Raw genomic sequence first — 21,028 nt, 5'->3', positions numbered from 1 at the left:
GGCAAAAGAATTAAAGGGTCCTAGTTTTGCAGAAACCAGAATAAAGCCTGTGAGGGTTCATTCAGAGGTTAGAAGGTGGTGTTTTCAGGATGTTTTATGTGTATCTACACTGCTGGCATGTTTATTACTGCATCTCCTGACTGTTGCTGACTTTTTAAAAATACACAGTTCCCAGCGAAATCAGCTTTGTTTCCAAGCTGCAGAACTGCTGAGAAAGGAAGATCAGGCCCTAACATAACACCCATTTAGTACACATAGCCATTTGCGCATGGCAGCAAATTAACGTGAGTTGGTACCTACTGCAGTGAAGATGCAGGTAACATCCCACAGAACTATTTAATAGTGAAGGAATTCGCTTATTAAAAAGAACCTCACAGTTGTTCCTCCTTTCCTTAATATCTGGGCATATTCTGAATATTCACACAACTACAATTGTTCAATTGATGCAACTCAGTAATTTTTATTGCAACTGGAAGACAATACATCACAGAAACTTTATGGTAGGTTTCGGGAAAGTGTTATTTACAATAATAATTGATGAAATAGTTTGTCTTTGGCAATATGATTACACATCAAGAAAATGTAAAATGCAAGTATGCCTCTAAATCAACATTTTCATTTTTCCTAAAGATCAGCTGATTGCACTTGCCTTCGGACTGCTCATTTAGGTAAACACAAATACAACTTAACATCACTGTTCATTCCCCACCACAGTTCGTGTTTTAATATTGATGAAGTTGGCAGTTTCAGATACCAAGTACAGGAAAAAAATTGGCGTATCTCTGTACTAAATTAACTTATTGGCCAGTTAAGGTCCTGTGACCCTCAAGCATTGATACTAAATCTCTTGGTCTTTTGATTGCTTTATCACTTTTTTTTCTGTAAAACAAAATATTTCAGAAATTACAGATCAGAGTATAAAAAAAAATGTACAAGTCCATAATGCTTTTCATACACACACAAATCATTCCCCCCGACATTTTACATCATGGCAGTTTTAAGTAGTGAGTGTGAATGATGCAGGCACGGGAACTGGTTATCAGATACAGGTATGACTTTCAATTGCTGTCCCACACATGTACTCAGGAAATGTACAATGCTCTAGGAACTGAAAGATGTACTCAAGTTCAATGTCATCTGAATGAAAAAAGAAAAGTCTCGGGATTTCAGGCCACAAAAAACAAATGAAAAAGATTCCCATCTCTAGATGATCAGCCATCCTAGAATCCAGCATGGAATTACAGCATCCAGTAAAATCTCTTCTAGCACTGAGGGCCAGCATGAGTTGTCCCTTATCCCTTAAGCCCTCAGATGATGAACTCTCATCACTGCTGGGCAGATCCAAGGCCCAATGAAATCCACTGAAAATAAAGAAGTGAAACAAAACTCCCTTCCATCAACTGGGAAAGGATGTTACACCAGGTTGATTTCCCCCTCTTTGCAAAAGGAAATGTGATACAGTAGAAAAAAACATTATATAGCTTTAGATAAATATACTTTGTTTCAATGCTAAAACAAAACCCAAACTCCCAAAACCAGGAAAGGCTACTTTTTAGAACAACTCAACAGTGACCTTTAAATCAGTTCTGGCTTTAAATGTACACCAGCAAAATACAGCACCATAGACACATTAGGTTGAGACTTTTTTTGGTCAGTGAAGCTAGTACTTGTTTGCTGAACTGTGGAAGAATTATAAGGTCATGTACACAATCAAAGGTAAAGCAACCCAGCTGACAAGTCTTTGCTTAATTCAAGAATAACCAGTACTAAAAATAAAAATGCAAAAAACCCCCTAATAAACCACCATCAATTAATACTTTCTAAATAAAAGGGGATTAACGGATGAATTCACAAATGTATGCAGATTTATACAGAACACTGAATGTTGTGTGTAAATCCTTATAAACTCCAGCTCAAAACAGAAACACACAAAATGTATAGTTTGACTTACACATCCCATTTCAGAGGAAAAGAGACATCATTACAACTTGGTAACTGTGCTAACTGCAATATAAACCAAACAAATTCGAAGTTTGGCAGTTAACTAAGAAGAGGGTTATCACTTAGGTTATATAGCAAAGTGTTGATGTATATTACATATAGTAGTATAAATAATAAAAAAGTATTATTTAAATTAGATCACAGTGCTGCATTATGTGCATAACAGTGTTTGATATATTACTGGAGGGCTGTGAAGAACACTACTAAAACTTAACTGGTCAAACGGTCAACACTGATACTCTGTTACAATCAAGAGGATGCATGGTTCAAATGCCCTTTTGGTGGCAAAGTCAAGAAAACATTTCAAGGTATTTCCTGTAAAATATGCCAATGAGCTATTCAGGCAGCAGTGACGTACCTGAAGGAGCTGGGTTTGCATTCTCCATGGAGTGAAGTAAGTTGCATTGCATCTTAAAGTGGAAATGCATTCTCCCAATAAATTTATTCTGATCCCAGAGCATGGGAGAGCTTTAAAGAATGCTGAGGGACAGAGTCAAGAAAAACTGGTAATAACAGTTAACAGTGAAACAGGGAAGGTTCCCAGGAGCACTTGGGTGTCTATAGCTCCGCTGATGGCAAGTGAGATCGGACACCTTCACCTCCTAGAAAACCTCAGATTGCGCCTATCTAGATCTTTAGACAATTTGGAAGCCACAATCTCAGTGAAAATCAATCACTGCTACCCAGAAACTGGGACAAAGTGTGTTTGGTCATTTTATCCTGGTGCCAGTTGGTGTACAATTTAGGATTTCATTCTCATGCTAAAGCATGTCGATGTAACTGTACCTCACTCCAGTGAAGAATGCAGCCCCCGGAGTTTCTCTGTATCTTTTCCAAAGGTAGACAGTAATTCAGTCGAACACTGGGAGCTGATGCCTCTCCTTTGAGATTCCATTCTCCTGTTTAAGAGAGGAGCCAGAGTATGGACCTCAACTGAACTGCCAGAAAGAACAGTCATGGAAGAGTTATCTAGTCATACATGGCACACCTCCTCGCTCCCACATCAGGCTTTTCAGCTGTGAACCCCTGTGATCTTGGCAGAACTACTGCTGGCTTTGCCAGGAGAAGATCAGGATCAGACTGCTTTCAGAAACAGCTACGGGGTGATACATTAAAGCTGTTCAACACCTGTGCTTGAAATTTTAAATGCAGGCAGGATCTGCATCAAAATGCAGTAGGACATCCAATTCCTTGCAGAACATTAAGCACAACCAGCAGATTTCACCTCCCTGCAGACACTGGTGAAATCTGCTTGTGATATTAGCTCTGGCCTGCAAGAGCCTCTTGCTGCAAAAGGCATATTCCAAAGGAACCCACCATGAAGTCCAGCGACCCCTACAATTCACGCCTCCCTGAAACTCACCACTGAATGCTTGCTGACATACTGGGATTCCCCAGGCCCCACCTGTCTTGCAGAAATGCTAATTTGGCAATACTGATAGAGTGAGGAAAATGGAAAGTTAGATCTGACAACTTCTCACCCTAAAATGGCTTAGTAAGGAAAGCAAACAAGCAAACCCAAACCACCTCATGTCTGGCAAGTTAGTAATACAGTGCAATTACCACTCCCTTTTGGCATGATTCAGTCAAAGTAGAGACAACTGAATTGAAAAGCTGACATAGTATATTTTGGAAAACAGATCAGTCTCAATTGTTATAATAGGAGAGAACTTGCCTGACTGTTCTGACAAAGCTGCCATTGTCAGCCAGGCACAATAACGGGTTAAAAGGTGACTCCTAAGTACTTTATACAAACCCAAATTCTGTACTTCTCACCAACAGTCAGAGTAAGGGTCAATAAGTGCCAGTTGTTTTTAAACGCAAGAAATAATCTGCTGATGGCATTAGTCCCCAGCCAAACTACTGGTTTCAGAATGTAACTTTGTAAACTCCTACTAACACCTCTTCAGCAGATCAGACTAGGAGCCACAAATTTTACATGAAAATAGATGCCTGCCAACATTTTAGGTTTAGCAGCAAGTATATAAAGGAGTTTTTGAAGTCTTAGATTATATGTACGTATATAGAGATAACCTGCCTAATTAGATATCTATGCAAAATGACTGTTTTCTAAGGTGAGTAATACTAGTGGTAATTATATACTTCATCACCAAGAGTCCACATTAATGAATGTTACTTGATCAGCAGACACGGATCTCATTTGCACTGACACACTGCAATCAGTGGAGCTGCTCTGGAACTAGTGTCGTGACTGTGGACAGAATCCGGCCACCAGCACACAACCACATCGCTTTCTCTGGAGGACAGAGATGGCTGAGCCATGGTTTGAGTGTATTTCCTGCCACTAAATCTGGCTTTTCAACACTGCTTTTGGGTAAGTATTAAACCACCCCTGAGCTGGTACAACTGTGCACTAATGAGCAAAGGTAGTGGCAAACTGATACTGTAGTATGTTGTATTTCAAATTACTCTCCCCAAAGTCCATATAACGCAGAAGGAACCAGTTTTCTTGTGCAGTGGCGGTGTGGTTCACTACCTGCGGACTCTGGCTGTAAGGAGCGTGAATTGGGGCAGAAGCCAATTACCCCAGTCCAATCACATATAAGGAAAGCTATGGCTCATTCACCTCCGTGCTAGCTGGCCAAGGGACTGGTCCTTCCCGTTTTCCAAGCCCTTTCTTCTAAGGGCTGCAGGCAGCCAACGAAAGTTAGTATCGATGTACCCCTGACTTAACCAAAGCTGGGAACCAACCCCACTGGGAATCAGCTGAGGGAGGCGGAGAGCTGTTCCTTGCACTATCACTGTCTCTCTCCTTCCTTATCTGCATAGTTGGCAGTTGTGCTGGGCTCCAGCAGCTGTCAGGCAGCTCCTGAAGATCCCAGGATCTGGGTGAAATGGAAGAGAAGCACCATTTTGCTGTGATGCCTTTAGTGTGGCCCTGTTTGTTACATGGCAAAATGCTTGCAGAGCACCGGAACAGGTCCAGCCAGCCTGCCCTTCAGTCCTTCCACCCCTAACTGAACACACACCACAGGCATCTCCAAAAGCAATTTTTAGCTCACTCCCCTAAGTGGGAAGTCAAACACTTCTTTAAATCACTCTCCATAAACTAGATCCATCCTGGTGAAACTGCTGCCTGAAAACAGCTGTTAAGGATAAATATAAACCTGCAGTCTTTTTAAGAAACAGACCATTTTGTTCTGTCAAGTGTTTGGTTCCTGGGATTTTCTTCTTGCCTCTAGTATATTCTACGTGTAGAATTTATCATGCCAAATTCATGAATCTGGGTGAGAGAGACTATCTTATTTATTTCACAGTTTCCCTCTGCTGTAGGGATCTCCAGGAGCTGTCATCACCAGGAGAATAGCACTATACCTGAATCACACTCTGTAACACTGGTTATTCTCTGGACACCTCAGTAAGGCTCTTTCCTAACTTCATTTTCTCATGGCAAATTAGCAAAGCTATTTTCTTGTCTATTTATTCCTGAATCAAATCAGAGAGTTTTCCTCAATTAACCTCCATTATTCTCTTGATTCTGTCATACACACTCACTACTAAATTTGCCCTCAGATTATTGCGTCATGTTACACATGTACAGACGAAGAAAGGACACAGTTTACTTGTTTTTTTTTTGTTTTTGTTTTTTTTTTTTTTGTTAAACAGAAGTAGGGGGCAGGGCTGAATGTGCAGACAAGGCAGTTTAATTCAACCATCCAAGCCCTACCAGAGCATGAAGATTTTAATATTGCAGAGTAAGTTCCCCAACAGTCAGTGTTTGTCCCTGAAGAAGGTTAAACCTTAAACACCTGCTTCAAAAAAAACCCAACAAAACAACCCAACAACAACAAAAAAAGAAAGAACCAAAACAAAAACAAAACAAACAAATAAAAAAAAAATAAAACCCCAAAAAAACAACTCTAAGCCTAAGGGCTTAAAAATTAGAGGCATAGCCTTTTTCTCTAATTTCTATATTTATATGAAAATAATTCATGCTTCATGCTAAATACATTATTTACCTTACAAGAACTTTGTCATCTTTGAATTAAAAAAATCGTTTGCTTTTTGTATTCCCCCCCTCCCAAAAGGAATCCATGCAATGTGGATCAAATTTCTTCTGCTGGCTACGCTGGTTGATCTGGAAACTTTTGCTGTCACTTTTGCACAGATGAATCCTGACTGACGGTAACTGCGCTCTCATTTCAGAGGGCAGTGTAGGAGATCTTTTGTTGAACTTCTGAGTTTTACTGTTCACCAATATGCTTTCCTCTTATTTTTACATACAGAATACTACTAATGGCAGGTTTTGTAGCTTTGTTTCCCCAGTTAGATCAAGGATTTGATCCACAGAAACAGATTCTGATGTATTTCTTTCCCTTAATATCTACTGTAATTTCTCAGAGTCGATTGCTTTTTACTCAGGCAGTTTAGAAGACATAGCTTGTTTTTCCCTATTACTATTATTTTTTGCACACAGTGCCAATCTTCAGGCTTATGGCTTTTTGAACATTCTTGTAATTTAATATAGAAGACAGAACTCAATGATTAACGATGCTACTAACAGTGACCTCCCCTCCTCTTTCTTCGTTATTTCACTGAAACCCATTGCATACATAGTTCATATTTCCCCCAAACTTGAAGTTATCAGTCGTTACATTATGAGCCACGTATAGTATGAGAAGCACTAAAAGTGCATTACGGTTTGCGTAGTTGCCACCAGTGGCCATCCAAAGACTTCTATGGCACAACGTATCCAAGTGCTGCTGTTCTTGGTGTTGAGAAGTACATGCCTCCTCCTTCCCCCAAATCTCTTTATTCACATTCACTTCTAACCCAATTGTAAGGCCATTAAAAACAATTCTTAAGGGCCAGGCCTGAAAGATTACTAAATTATGCACAGCTCTTCTAGTGTAAGAGGGATTTCCAAGTGCCCAGTTTTACTCCCATCACATTACTGTTGATGTCACTGCGTATTCAACCATGCATTTTTGACAAGCCGGAGAAAGCAATGGTGATTCTGGCTTTTGTTATTTGTTAACTTTTTGTCTTCAGGTAATGAAAAGCTTTTGTAAATAAGCTGAGTGTCAGTATGAGTTCTATGGCTTCAATCTCCTTTAAAAATAAAAATCTTAAGGGTCAAAAAAAAAGAAACAAAAAGAAAAAAAAAACAAACCAAAAACAAACAGAAAAACAAAAAAGGAAAAAATTGCTGATATTGCCACAAATCATTAGAATTCACCTGACGTGATGAAACAAAACTTTGTAAGTTCAAACAAATCATTTATTTGTTCTAATTTTTTGTGGTTTCCTTTTGCTCTTTCTGCCCCTTTGCCGTCCGATTGGTGATGTTGTTCAAACAGGACCGAATTCCTGCCAAATGCAGGAGTGATCCTGCAGCTTCTTTCATCTCCTCATCGTCACTCTCAGGGGGCTTTTCTGTACGTCTCTTTTTAAGAGGCAGTGTGTCACTTGGTACTTTTTTCACCTTCATTAAATGTTGCCTTTTCTTGTGCTGGGAAGCATACCCACTGTCAGCTAAAGAATCCTTGGTCTCCTTCCGATGTTGCTTTTTGTCCTCCTCTTCTGTTTCACTATGGCTCTCGTGGCTCTGGAAGCTAACTTCACTTCTTTCACTGCTGTCCTGGCTACCTTTAGTTGCAAATTCATACTGGTCATCAGCAGAGGAAGAGGAAATGGAGTCACTTGCAGGTGATGTGCTCCTGTGGTTGGAAGATTTGGCACTGCTGTAGTTGTGATCCTCCTTTGGGTCACCGCTAACAACTGGAGAGCCACAGGACTGTTCGCTTTCTGTCCGCATCCGGCAGTTGGTTATTCCATTCCTGTAGAAACAAATCAAAGCAGTCTCAGAAGCCACAGAGATGTGATCCTGATTCAGTGCAGAAGATGACAAATCTAACTGACTGATAACCTGAAATTATGACCATCAAAGTAATGTCCATGCAAGATGGTTTCAAAGCCTGACTCAAATTGCTTGTGAATTGGCTCCACACATGAAACAAGTCAAAAGATGTAATGGCACAAGAGGCAGGAGGAAGGAGGGGATGGTTGCAAATAAATGATGTCTGAACAGTCCTGATTTACATTTCAACTAATAGTTTTCACTTCCAAAAAATTTAAAAGAAAAAAACACATTATTTTATTTACTGTATTTTAAAGAAAATCCTCTCCCCTTTTCCATATAAAATGATATTACCAAAAATGTGAGGGAGAGACGCTAGCTTTCTGGAGTACTTTGCCTCCTCTCAAAGACTCTTTTCCAGCAATAGTGTTCCAAGGGTAGGAGATGCTTCACATGGAAGTAGCACAGCTACCATTTATTTAGGACACATTCGAACAGAAGGAGCAACTAAGCATAAAACCCAGGTCCAGTCACATTTCTGATTCTGATCTTACGAATATTCTTAAAAGCAATATAATTTTAAGCCCCTAGCTGCCAACAAAATATTACAGTACGTTTATAAACAAACAGTAGGAAAAAAAAGTATCTGTTTTTGTTCTAGAAGTTGTTATTTTCCCCTCCGGTTCTATGGCACTCGGTGCTGTGTGAACTACTGTAGCATGATACATTTAAAACCCAACAGTGTTCCTTTTTGCATTGGAAAGTACTAGAGCCACTGAATTTACAACACAATGCCTGCAAGTCTGTTAAAGAAGGGACTGACCCTGTGCAGTACTTAATTCCTGCAGGAAAAAAGGAGGGGAGGATGCTCATCATTGAATAAAGGCATCATCATTGCCACCCCTAGTCCACCAGCCTTGGACCCCTCTATCACAGTTAAAAAAAAACAGTAAACTGGCAACACTGTTTAAACTATCACATGAAAACCTGTTGTAAAATCTGCTTTTGCCATCTGCATGCTATCACTAGAGTGCTTTTGCACACTCACAGCAGTACTGGATTAGAACCTTTTCTTAAACACATGCACTTAACACAGGTACTTCTTAAGATGAATGGCACAGTGGCAAGTACAGAGTATTACTGATCCTCTGCTTAGAAAATGAGACCTGCTGAGAAAGGTCTCAGGGAAGGGACCTCACTTCTGGTTTCTAGAAGGAACAGCAGAGTATTACCCATTTCTGAAAGGTAAGGCTGAAAGGTGGAAAATGAAGAGAGGTATGCAATTCCACAGTTCCTATAAATCTAAATGCTCTTGTCTGCAGAGCTTGCTAAAACAAGAAACAGGCTTTTGTGAACCAGTGACAGGACAATGCTACTAGGTAGCATATTAATCAGCCATTCCAAATTTTCTCATTTACAGTGTGTTAAAAAAATGTATATACTAGAAGGCCCAGTTATTAGCAAAGAAAGCCTCCTGCCAACCTCTTTGCTCAACAAATCCCCCCCCCTACGTTTTTGAGTAGCATTATGATCCATAAATTATATACAGAACCCAGAAGGAATACACAAAGAGCCTTCAATTATTAATATCTAAATGCAATGTCATTCATGACTGTGCAGCAAACCAGCTGCATTTACTCTGTGATGGTTTGCCACTGCAGGGGTTGTCATTAAAGGATGCCAAATGCTTAAAAGAAGAAATCATCCATACTAAACTAGTTGTAAGGTGAATTTATAACCAAGTCCTTAAGATCAGTCATTACAAGGAAGCATATGATGCATTTTAAGTGACAGATTCTTCATTTTTAGGGTAAATTTACATTTAAAGATGTTTTACATTATCATAAATTAGCATAAAATTAGTTACTTGATTTTACTAGGCAGCTAATAGTCAGAGCAATGTGGCGTAATAAAAATTACTTGCTACTAATTTTCCATTAAAAAATAGCAATAAATTCTTGCTCCAAGGAAACAAACACAGCACAGAATAGGAGGAAACTCAAATGGGATTCCTACTGACTAAGTTATTAGTGAACAAAGCTTCTGACAGATGGGACTTCAATCAAGATGCCCATTTTCATGTTACTAGATCTACTCCTGTTAGTTCGTACTGAGAGACCATCACTAAAAGGAAAGCTACAGTTCCATGGAGGAAAACAACCATGTGCCAAAAAGACATCCCTGATTTGCCCCGCTCTTGAGTCTCTAGTCTTTGCTTTTACCTAAAAGGACTAAAATTTGGATTCAAAAGCTCTGCCCCTGGGACTTACTCCAAATCCCAATCATTTCAAAAAGGGGTAAATATAGAATGAAAGGCCCAGGGATTACAGAAGCAATGTCCTGGGGGAAGGTGTACTACTATGGGGTTAGCATCCCACAGGGAGTGACTGCAACGAGAGGTGATGATGAAGGAAAACTGAAGACCACAGAAAGGTGCAAAAAAGAAATAACTTAAAAAATATGGGAGGAAAGGGAATACCACTACACTTGAGAAGAAAGGCATCTATGGTGGAACTGGTCAGGAAACGGAAAGCATTTGCATCTCAGAAAAACCTCGGGTTTCACTTACATTTTGAGAGATTTCCAACCAGTTCTGCTTAGGGAAATAAAAAAAGGAAGAGAAAGCAGGTCAAGGAAAGAATTAGCAAAGGATGTCTGCAGAAATGAGCAAGTTATACAGGCAGAGTGTTTTAGGATATACACCATATCAAAACTAATGTACCCTGAAAAGAAATTAATCTGATTTGTATCCTGATAGGCAATAGCTCAAACATAAGATATGACAAATTACGTACAATTGGTATTAATGAGTTGAATAAACAAATACTGAAACCATTCATATGCTGCATGTGCTTCTGAGACATTCTAAAGTTTGTATTGCTTTTATACAGTCACATACTGTCCTGGGTTCAGCAGTAGCAGTCATTTTTCCCCTTCTTGGTAGCTGGTGCAGTGCAGTGCTTTGACTTTCAGCTCGGGAACAGAGCTGATAACAAGGATGTTTTGGTTTGGCCAAGGACTTTGTGAGCCTCATGCTCTGCCAGGGAGGAGGGGCAGCCGGGAGGAAGCAGAGACAGGACACCTGACCCAAACTGACCAAAGAGGTATTCCATACCACAGCACGTCATGCCCAGGATGTAACTGAGAGTTACCCAGAAGGGCTAAGGCACTGTGAGGTTGGAGGAGGTATCGGTTGGTGCTTGGTCAGGCAGGGTGGGGCGAGTTATCAGTTGGCAGGTGCTGAGGTGTTGTATTGTCTTCTCTTGTTATTTCCTTTATCATTGTTATTATTGGTGGTAGCAGTAGTGATTTGTGTTATACCTTAGTTACTAAACTGTTCTTATCTCAACCTGGGGGAGTTGCATTCTTTTTGGTTCTCCTCTCCATCACTTCGGGAGTAGGAGGACGGAAAGAAGGGGGAATGAGTGAACAAGCTGCCTGGCTGGTTTTAAACCACGACACATACTCACTAAAAAATGAATTTGATCTACTTAGTTCAATCTAGATCATGAGTAGTCAATCTAGATTACGATCACTATTCTGCCCTGGGCTTCAGGGGACACACTCTGGCCAGCTGGATCTATTTTTGCTCACAGTTCTGGTTGTAACTGTAACTTTGCTACTGAAACAATAACAGATTTTTAAAACAAGTGCTTGCTCTGATGTTTAGACTATTTTGAAATTACAGGGCAAGACAAGGTATTTAAGAATTCTGTGCTTACTATAACAATGAGGGGAAATTTATTTCAAGTAATACCTTCTTTTTTCCCATTACTGTTTTTTTTTCCCAGAATTTTGTTTCAAAATTTCCAGAAACTGACATTTCTACATGTTTTAAAGCGGTGGCTTCCCTTAAGAACAGGACAGTCTCTAGAACTTCTCATCCTACTGATGTGGACTGTCTTATTTGCTTGAGGGATCTGAACCACAGTTGTAGAGATAAAAGTACCATGCACAGATTCTTCTTAAAATATTTCAAGTTGGCTGTAGCAGAATGATACAACCCTCAAGCACTGCAGAGGTAAGTCTGAACTTTAGAAAGCCAGACTCCATTCTCACTGTTAATGGATAGGAGTTCTCCTACTAATGTTAGCAGCAGCCAGATGGGACTCACAACAGCTGGATCTCAAGTCTCGGTAAGGAAATACTGTCCTTTGCACAGTGTTAGTACCTCTGCCTATCAAAGAGGTCCTCTTCAGGATGAGATGAAAGTATGTCTCAGTTATTTTAAAAAGGACAGATATATCTTCCTTAAATTTCTCTGCTAGCTTTAAAAAAAGATAGGTAATCACATTCTGTTTGCTAAATGGCAGAAAGTTTTGCTAAAATATACTTACGGTATGCCACATCAAAGACAGGTGAATTCACTGACAAACAAAGCAAACCTCTGTGGAGGTTAAGTATCACCTTAATCTACCTTTGATCCTCCCAGATCAGACATTGTACACCCACAGGTGACAGGTTTTGGTATGGAATTGGACACACCCAGTTAAAAGTTACAAAGAAAGCAGTACAGGAAAGTTGGGTTTGTGGATTTTGACAGGTTCCAGGTTTGCTAAAAAAAAGACTAACTTTTCTTTACTGTACAGGTAACACAATTCCAAAGGGAAATTCAGGACAGTCAGAACTTTTATCTACAGGTAGTTGAACTGTTACTTAAAATCACTACGTACCAGCAGACAAGAGGATGAGCAAGCATTTTAAACGTAAGTGGTGCTCAGCTGCTGTATGATGAGATTCCATCAGCAGTTACTGAGTTAAAGGTCAACAAGTTGGTCACACTATTGATAGGAGCTCTTACAAAGGTACTTCACTGAATAATTGTATGCCAAGGACCACAATAAATACCAGTCATGAACTGCCAGCAGAAAGAGCACTTTGTCAGCGTCAACAGCAGTTCTGAAGACTAATGCAGCCTTCTGCATTTTGCAAGAAAGAATTACCAAGTTAGCTAGCATTTTTGTCATTTAGTTACTGAAGGATTCCTTCAGCTCCCAAAGGTAACTCATCTTGCTTGTTACAGGTGAGAAGAATGCAATGCAACAAGGATGACTTGGGGTTTGTTAAGCCGATCATGCCAGTAATAAGCAAGAATGTTAAGAATATATAATTAAGAGTTTATAAGAGGATTCCCCCCCCAAAAATAAAGGAAGGGCAGTAGCTTTATTCAGTAGCCAGTGAGGATGTACTTGCTTTCCCCCTAGGAACAGGGAGAATTCCTTGAATGGAAATTTTTTTTACTTCAGGAAATCCTCTTGGAAGCTTGTGTTCACAATTTACAGGTAATTGCGAAATTCCCTGAGAATGTCATAGTTTAACCCCAGCCAGAAAGACAGTGTTGCACAGAACCACTGTTCATCACTTGATGACTGATACCCAGCCCAACCTGAGCAGCAACTGGTGGTTCCTAGTCATCTCCCCCCAGTTTATATACTGGGCATGACGTGCTGTAGTATGGAATACCCCTCTGGCTAGTTTGCGTCAGGTGTCCTGTCTCTGCTCTCTCCTGGCTTCCTGTGCCCCTCCTCGCCGGCAGAGCATGAGACTGAAAAGTCCTTGATCAGGGTAAGCACTACTGAGCAACAACTGAAACACTGGTGTGTTACTAGCGTTGAACTCAGACTAAAGCCAAAACACTGCACCACACCAGCTACTAGGAAGAAAATTAACTCTATCCAGAAATGAAGACAGAAAAGCTACAGGTGTTTAGCTAGAAAGGAGAATTGAAAAAAGGAGAAAACCCCATGTAATTTCCCATTAAGTTTTATTTTTAACCTGCAATAATTAGAAGAAAAAAAATTAAACGTGTATTTCTAACAAACACTACCAAAAGCAATCTAACCTATTACCTGGGCATACATGGCATATAAAAAAGTTTTGCCTAAATTTTCAACCAGCCTGAAACAATATCTTGGATTCATTCTGGGGAAACATATGCTAAAAAGGCAGATAAGCAATGAAGTCTATACCATCCTCCATCCTGACATTTCTGACACATCAAAAATCAAAGAGAATGGCAAATCCAGCCAAAGCATCTTTACTGGGACCGGCTCTGCTTAGCGTTTCCTAAAGGTTTTACCCCTCCTCCTTCAGGTTTCCTACCAAGCCGGCCTCTGTAGCAATGAGAATTTGGGCAGAGCAAAAGAAGAAAAGGACTAATACAGAATTACAAAAGATGTTAACAAGCATCATGGTGAAGGACATCTGGTGAATGTACAGAAATTGTAGTTCAAACAGCGATAATATTATATCAGCTTCCAAGCTGATTTCAAAGGGCTGGTGTAACTGGTAACACCTTACTCATGTGGAAGGTGATTATATATGATATAGAACTTCTTGCACCTTGCCAAAATGCAAACTGGCGGATGCACTGGGCACTTTGACAGAGACTACACCTACTGAGGTGGACACAGACGTCCTCCTAAGTAAACATTTAGAAGTTTTTTTTTTCAATGGATGTACATAGGAAGAGCAAGAGCTCACCTTCAAAGCACAATCAACTGCTTGCTGCCTGCAAGGCACTACTGGCTTTGCTTGCTTTCATTCATACCTTTCTAAGTCAGTATTTTCTTGTCTACATATCCAGATTATCACTGCATTTGCTTTTAGATTCTCTCAGGGAAGTGTATGGGGATACAGTCTGCCAAAAATACATACGATGGATCTCATGTTAGAGACATGCTACACACTGTGCAGCTTTGAAGCATTATCTTCCCCTGCTGTCTCTGGGTGGGTCTTAGACTTGTCAGCCACAACATGGAAAATATGGATGGTAAACAAGCTGAAAGTGGTGTGAATAAAGTAAATAAAAAGCTACTGTCAAAACACATCCAATTATGCTCTACTGTGGAGATTTAACATCAGAGGATGATTTTCAAAGCAAAAATAGTGTGGGATGCCTTTTCCATTTGTAGATTAGTTTGGAACGAAAGGCCTATTTGTGCAATTTAAGCCAAATGCACTACAACATAATGATGTTCTCCTCAATTGCTATTCTTTATTCATGGGAAGTGGTGGATTTGTCATGTTTGTTAAATATTTTTCTGCAGCGTTTTTTTAATCCAAACTACTTAATTCAATTGTACTTTATTTTATATATATAAAACAAATAAAGTAATCACATGTAATTACATAAGAACAGCAACACATCGATACCTTGTGCAGGAACAAAATAGGCTAAATATATTCAATCACACTGCTGAAGAAGACACAGTGAACTATGCACAGTAAACTTTCCAAATGATGGAAACTAATACATCAGAAATCACAGATTTTAGCAACGTAGTCCAGTGGTATGGTTTTGACCTCCTTTCTGAGTAACAGATCAGTCAAAACACTCCACCTAACTACAACTGCAAGTTTAACCCGAGACCAACCTTTTTGTTACTCTGCTTTGACACTAATGGCAGTCTGCACAACAGGACAACATTCTGCACGTTATTCACAAGGAGTCTGGGGGACAACAAAACCACAGTCCATTAAGATACTAAGGAAATAAATGCAGAATGAAATAAACCATTCAGACAGCAAGGAAATGCCAACAGAAGACCAGCACCTTACAGAAGAATCCCTAACTCCTACATATGGTACCTAAAGAAAACCAGTTAAGAGATTTAATTTAATATACAAGGATCCACTACCAAGAAGGTACTAGAGGTCTCCCACATTAATTATGAAAACCACATTTTTTAGGTGGTTTTAGGCCTTTCGTTTAGAGTATCAAAAGAACTCTTCTCAAGAAAATATACATGTGAGCAGTACTCTTAACTGCAACAGTAGAAGGCTGCACAGATGCTGTGGTAAATACCCCTCGCTGCACATGATAAGCAGAAGTTATTCTCATGAGTTGCTATGAAAGCTCAACACCATAGGTCCTATTTAGCCCCATGTATCTCAGGCTGTCATTTTTTAAGTAACCAGTAACTGTAATATCCAGTTTTGAAAGGATGTGATGATGTTCTAAGAGGCACCGTGCATCCAGACTGACCCTCTTCCTAAAGAAATGCTGAATCTTAATATCTGCAAGGGAAACAAAACTATCTGCTGAACTTGCTCTACTGCAGAGAGTCTCCTAGCTTCTCAAAAGCTTTCAAAGCCATTTCCCCTTGCCCTGCCTTTCCAAGAATTAGAAGAGGGGATATTGAAGTAACTCTTAAATATGAGCAGACATAATGCAGACCAGGAATATATTCATAGCATGCTATTTCTAATATTGCCTAAGGCTGAAGAAGAGAACAAAAAGAATTAGAAATGTCTGCATTAACTAACCATAAATACTTTTCTCTGAGACACAGCAAAATGAACATAAGCAAGGGAGGGGTAAAATCCCTAATTTCCCAGATCTACATTAGCAAGTATCTGGTAAAGATCCAGTTCTTCCTGCTGGGAAAAGGCATGAGTACTAGTCCTCAGAAAACACATATAATTTAACTACATGGCCCTACAGCAGAGCAATTTGAGGATTTTTACACAGAAGGAAATTTTCAAGTGGCCTGGAAGGAAAAACAATTCTGTCTCCTCCTCGAGTCAACCCTGATTATGAAACATGATCTAATAAGAAATGCAAACAAACTCAAGAGATTATATTCAGACCACTGTGTCCTCCACTGAGCTTGGACACCTCATAAAAGATACATATAATTAACGATCCAGTAGTCCCACAGCTCTGCAATCCTCACTGGAGCAGAATGCAAGTTCCGGCTAAAGCCAGTAGCAAAGCTCCTGAAGATGGTTGACCTCCACTGCTAGCAACGCCAGACTGTGGAAAAGCAAGATGGAGAGGAACTCTGCAGTCTTCTGGAGGATGACCCCCAGTGATGCATCCCTTCAGCAGAGCAAATGGGAAAAACAGCTGAAGCAGCTGCCCATCAAAATATATGGATTTTATTCTAGTTAGCGTCTTCCCCCCTATGCATTTTAACCATTAAGAGTATATGAATGTCATAGGTTCTTTCTCTCTTCATTTATTGGATGGAAATACTGCACCCGAAGGGTTAGACACTGATTCTCTAAAGGGATAAAAATAATAAAGAGCAAGTGGGAAAAAAAAAAAAAAGGCACCAAGTAAATAATAATGGAGTAAGTTGCTATCCAGATACTTTATTTCACTGTCTTGTAGCCATTTACTAAGATCAGAGGGTATAACTGGAGCAGCTCAGCAAGGCAGGGTCCATGCTAATTATGAAACCCCACCCAGATTACCCAACTGCCTGAGCTGAGATAGGGTTTGCAGATACTGAGTGTCCTGAAAGAGAAGGTCACTGGCAGCACACTTGACCAAATTAATCTCTTGTGACTGACTGAAAATGGAGCTACACCTGAGGCGAATTGCTCTGCCACCAACAAACCATCTCTGCTTTAAGTAAAGGAAACCACTAAACCACAGTTCTTACTGCCATCACTAGATGTCTCTTCCTGCCCTGCTTTCTGGAAAAGTTATCATCAAACAGTATTTTACCCTTGAATGTTTGAGTATAACCTTGAAATAGAAACTGTAGTGAAAGAAATTGCTTCACAAAGACCTAAGTTAATAACAAAAGGACAGCTGTATGTTCAGATATCTTTCAGACTTTGCTTTAATATTATTGATATTATTCTCACTGGTATTTAATGCAGAAGGTCTTTAGGAAAGGAAGGGAGGAGCAGGGAAAAACATTTGCACTTACAAAAACAGGTCCCTGTAGGAGGTTCTCACCATAAACAATTTCCTAGTGAAAATAAAACTGCTTTTTACAAATCAGTGTGCAAGAGGCAGATATGCCATGACTGTCTTGCAAAGAATGGTAACCCAAGAATTTTAGGTGGCAGAGTTTTATTTCATTTAGAACCTCAGAAGTATTAGCAAGCAGCAAAATATCTGATGACCAGAGCTTACGTACACCTTTACATTCTCTGTAAACACGGATTTATTTCATAAAGGTCCTTCTATGAGCCACTCTTACCTTACTGCAACAGCCATACTTCCAATGGGGTTGATTTGCAATGGCCTGGCTCCAGGAAATAGTCCTCTACTCAGAACTCGAGCTCCATTTTGTATCACTCCTGGAGGAACTAAAAAAAAACAAAAACCAAGAAAAAAAAAAAGAACAATTTTTCTTTTTGAGGAAAAGTTAGGAAAATGGAGGAGCAAAATGTGGAACTTAACTTGTCATGAAAAAAGAAAACATTAGAGAGCCTTGTGTAGTACACTGCTTACCTTGAACATCTCAGCCTCAACTCTTGTGAATGCCATGCTGTCTACAATGCTATTTTCATGGAAAAAAGTAACAGCAACCAATGATAACATGGCTTGTGGAAGTCACTGCCTGACCTAGTTGCTGCAGATCATTCCCTGCACAACCAAATCACTTTTGTTTTGTAATTGCCATTCTGCTGGGAATTCATGTGCTTGGAGTCAAAGCCAGCTATGAGCACAGATGAAACTATTTCGCCTACAATAAGAAACAATGACCCTTTACAGATAAACAGAGTGTAAGCACCTCACTGCAATAATACAGGTCATAGGTTTTTATCATCCCAGCTTACTTTCTCAGCAGCAATCTCTTGGCCTCTGTCTCCTGCAAAATAAAGTGTTAACTGCAAATGTGGATTTACCAGGAAGGGTGAAGAAGAGGCTAAAAAGGCACTATCTCCATATGACTAATTAGCCCCTCTCTTGCCATCGGTGGCCTCTGGCACCCACCCTGATGTCAGTCACGTCCCTCCAGCACACAGCTGGGTCACAGTTGAGCCTCCCCCATCCAGTGGACTGATGCCACAGACATTGAACTGTGTAGGTACTGGCCACTACAGATCAGAGATTTCACTGGGGTGTTTTAACTTGGCTGTGTATCAAAGACTGCAGCTCTCGGCAACAAGATTTTAACCTACAACTGAGTACTTCTTTTCTAGCCAGCCATGTTTCTGTGCACTGCTCAGCCCAGGGCAGCCAGCCCCCAGAGGCAGCACTACCAAGGCACCACCAAAGGAGGAGTCTCCCCTCAGCAGGCCCTCAGCATCTTCCTCCTCCACTGTGGGATGGCAGGACTTCTCCAGACAGGTCTTATCCTAGGTGCTTACCACGGACTCACATGTAATGCCAATTGTCTGTACAGCTATTATGTCCCTATAGGTTGGAACAGTAACCCCTAATAGCCTTAACTCAAACTTGCTTATTTAACACCCACGGCTAGCCAGTTCGCTTACTTTTTCTTTACTGTAAGTCATCATTCATACTGCAACATCCCCTGGTGGGGACTGTCCAAAAAGAGAATGATTGTTACTCTGGATGTATTATTTTTAAACACACAGATATTATATAAATACATGTAAGAAATGTAATCACCTTATAAACACCCACAGTATTTTATTTTTAAACAAATTACAGGGAGACTAGAAAAATCATTCAGCCTAAGAATCAACACACACAGTTTATATGCCCAACTTCAAACACTCGCACCCCAAAATATTAGCGTATTATGAGGCAGAGAAATACAGGCTCAGAAGTACATAATTTTTAAGCCACTCAGGTACACTTCAGCTTCCTTTCAACACCAAGCCAGAACCATACCTCCTTTCCTGCTACCCTGATGCTCACCTTGCTTCACTCCAGACCACACAGATTAGGTCTGGGAAAATAATCTTCTTTATCCTGCTGGTGAGAGAGCATCACCCCCTTAATCAAATCCTGTCACTGTGTTATACCCACCTTTACTTTTGAGCGCCTCTGAAGAATAGGTCATTTATATTTAGGTGCTTAAGTGCAGCCTCAAATGGCTAAAATTACAGAACTTGCTTTATAACAACTGGGGTCAGCTTTCAATGACCAAAATAATCCAAAAATTGTGGTTTTCTATTTATACTTCACTACTTTGTGCACTTTTTCTTCCAGCACTAGATTATGAGAAATTGATCCAATCTGTTTCACTCAGGGGACACTACCAGACTGTCAATGCTCCCATGTTTGAGTTTGTAGACACTGCAGAGGAATGTTATCTTGCTAAAAGCTTCAAAATCTGCATTTCTTACTATATTTGTTTCCACAGCATGACGTTAAGATGGCCAAAATACCAGTGACATGATAGAAAAGAAGACTTCTCAAGGATATGGCTAACCTAAAATGCAAAGGTAACAGGTAAATTCAAGGCAGCAGATAAACCTGCTAATATCAAAAGATCAGTAAAAAGACATAATTTTCAATGGGCATGTTTTTTCCAACAGGCTTTCAAGAGGGACAGATTTTGTACTGCACCATACATTACAGTTTCTCTATGTTTACAAAGTCCTGTTAAAAGAAATGAACCAGGAGTTTTGATCTGGGATAGATCTGGGAATTTTGTCTTTACTCTGACACAAACCACAGAGTTTTATACTGAAATGAAAGATTTATGCATACACACAGAGCCACGTGTCAGTTAGTTGTGGATGTTGCCTAAATATATAGACACGTAAAACTTTAAAGCAAACACACTGAAAGTTCTACTGCAAAAGAGAACAATAGGGTCCTTGGCTCTCAAACTCTTCTTTCCATGGTTATCTAATTATACTGGCCTGTTGGCAGAGTTAACTGATGCTTATCTTATCCTTTCCTCTCTCCTACCCTGCCTTATTGACAAATCCCATCGCTTCACTTTCTCATCACTTCTCTAAAAATACTGCCTCCTGTCTTTCCTTCTTTACATTCTCCAAGTTTCCTTTTCTCCTGCTGTCCTGTATATATAAAATACACTGCCAAGTCTCATTGCTTAGACCTTCTATATATTGACATCCCCACTCAAACCCATTCTCCATCTTCCTTGACCCTTTGCAGGCTTGCAAGTCATGATGTGCTATTCAGGGAACACACACACACACAGTCCTCATGCCTTGGCTTCCCTCTGAATACACCACAGCTCTGTATACTGAAATCAGCACTCAGAATTCAGTAACTATTTCAGCTTGCAACAGCAGTGTTATGGCTCCTGATTTTATGTTTGTTTCCCCAAACTCTCTGAATTACCATGCAGCAATACCACTACTTCACTAGCAAATCATGCAGACAGACAAACAGAAAGGGACCAACTGGAGGATGACACTGGACAATTCAGGGTATCCTTTCAGTAAACACCTGAAACCACAATAAAAAAAAACCCACCACACAAACCCCTTATGTATATAAACTGCTAATACATTGTCCCTGATACCCAGACACATCCCTGTCTTTGTGCAGGCTGCATGAAGATGGTGACT

The 21,028-nt window shown here is 40.0% G+C and overlaps 1 protein-coding gene across 9 annotated transcripts in view; it reads right to left on the bottom strand.

Moving 5' to 3' along the window:
• Positions 1–432: 432 nt before the first annotated feature.
• The window catches only part of FOXN3 (forkhead box N3), a 216,955-nt gene continuing 196,359 nt past the window's right edge, over positions 433–21,028 (bottom strand). For 6 of the 9 annotated variants that reach the window (XM_062638632.1, XM_062638641.1, XM_062638623.1 and 3 more), the window contains 3 exons: positions 17,764–17,872; positions 10,392–10,415; positions 433–7,802 (listed from right to left, as the gene is read on the bottom strand). In XM_062638632.1, the coding sequence (XP_062494616.1) occupies positions 7,253–7,802; positions 10,392–10,415; positions 17,764–17,872 (683 nt within the window). In that variant the 3' untranslated portion in view covers positions 433–7,252. The remainder of the gene's footprint in view (positions 7,803–10,391; positions 10,416–17,763; positions 17,873–21,028) is intronic. The other 3 variants (XM_062638666.1, XM_062638671.1, XM_062638689.1) reach the window with 1 other exon arrangement.

The sequence above is a fragment of the Pezoporus occidentalis genome, unplaced genomic scaffold, assembly GCF_034315485.1.
Source record: "Pezoporus occidentalis ecotype Australia unplaced genomic scaffold, CSIRO_AGI_Poc_V1 ctg115, whole genome shotgun sequence".
NCBI classification, from domain to species: Eukaryota; Metazoa; Chordata; class Aves; order Psittaciformes; family Psittacidae; genus Pezoporus; species Pezoporus occidentalis.
This window is presented reverse-complemented; position numbering and strand designations above follow the sequence as displayed.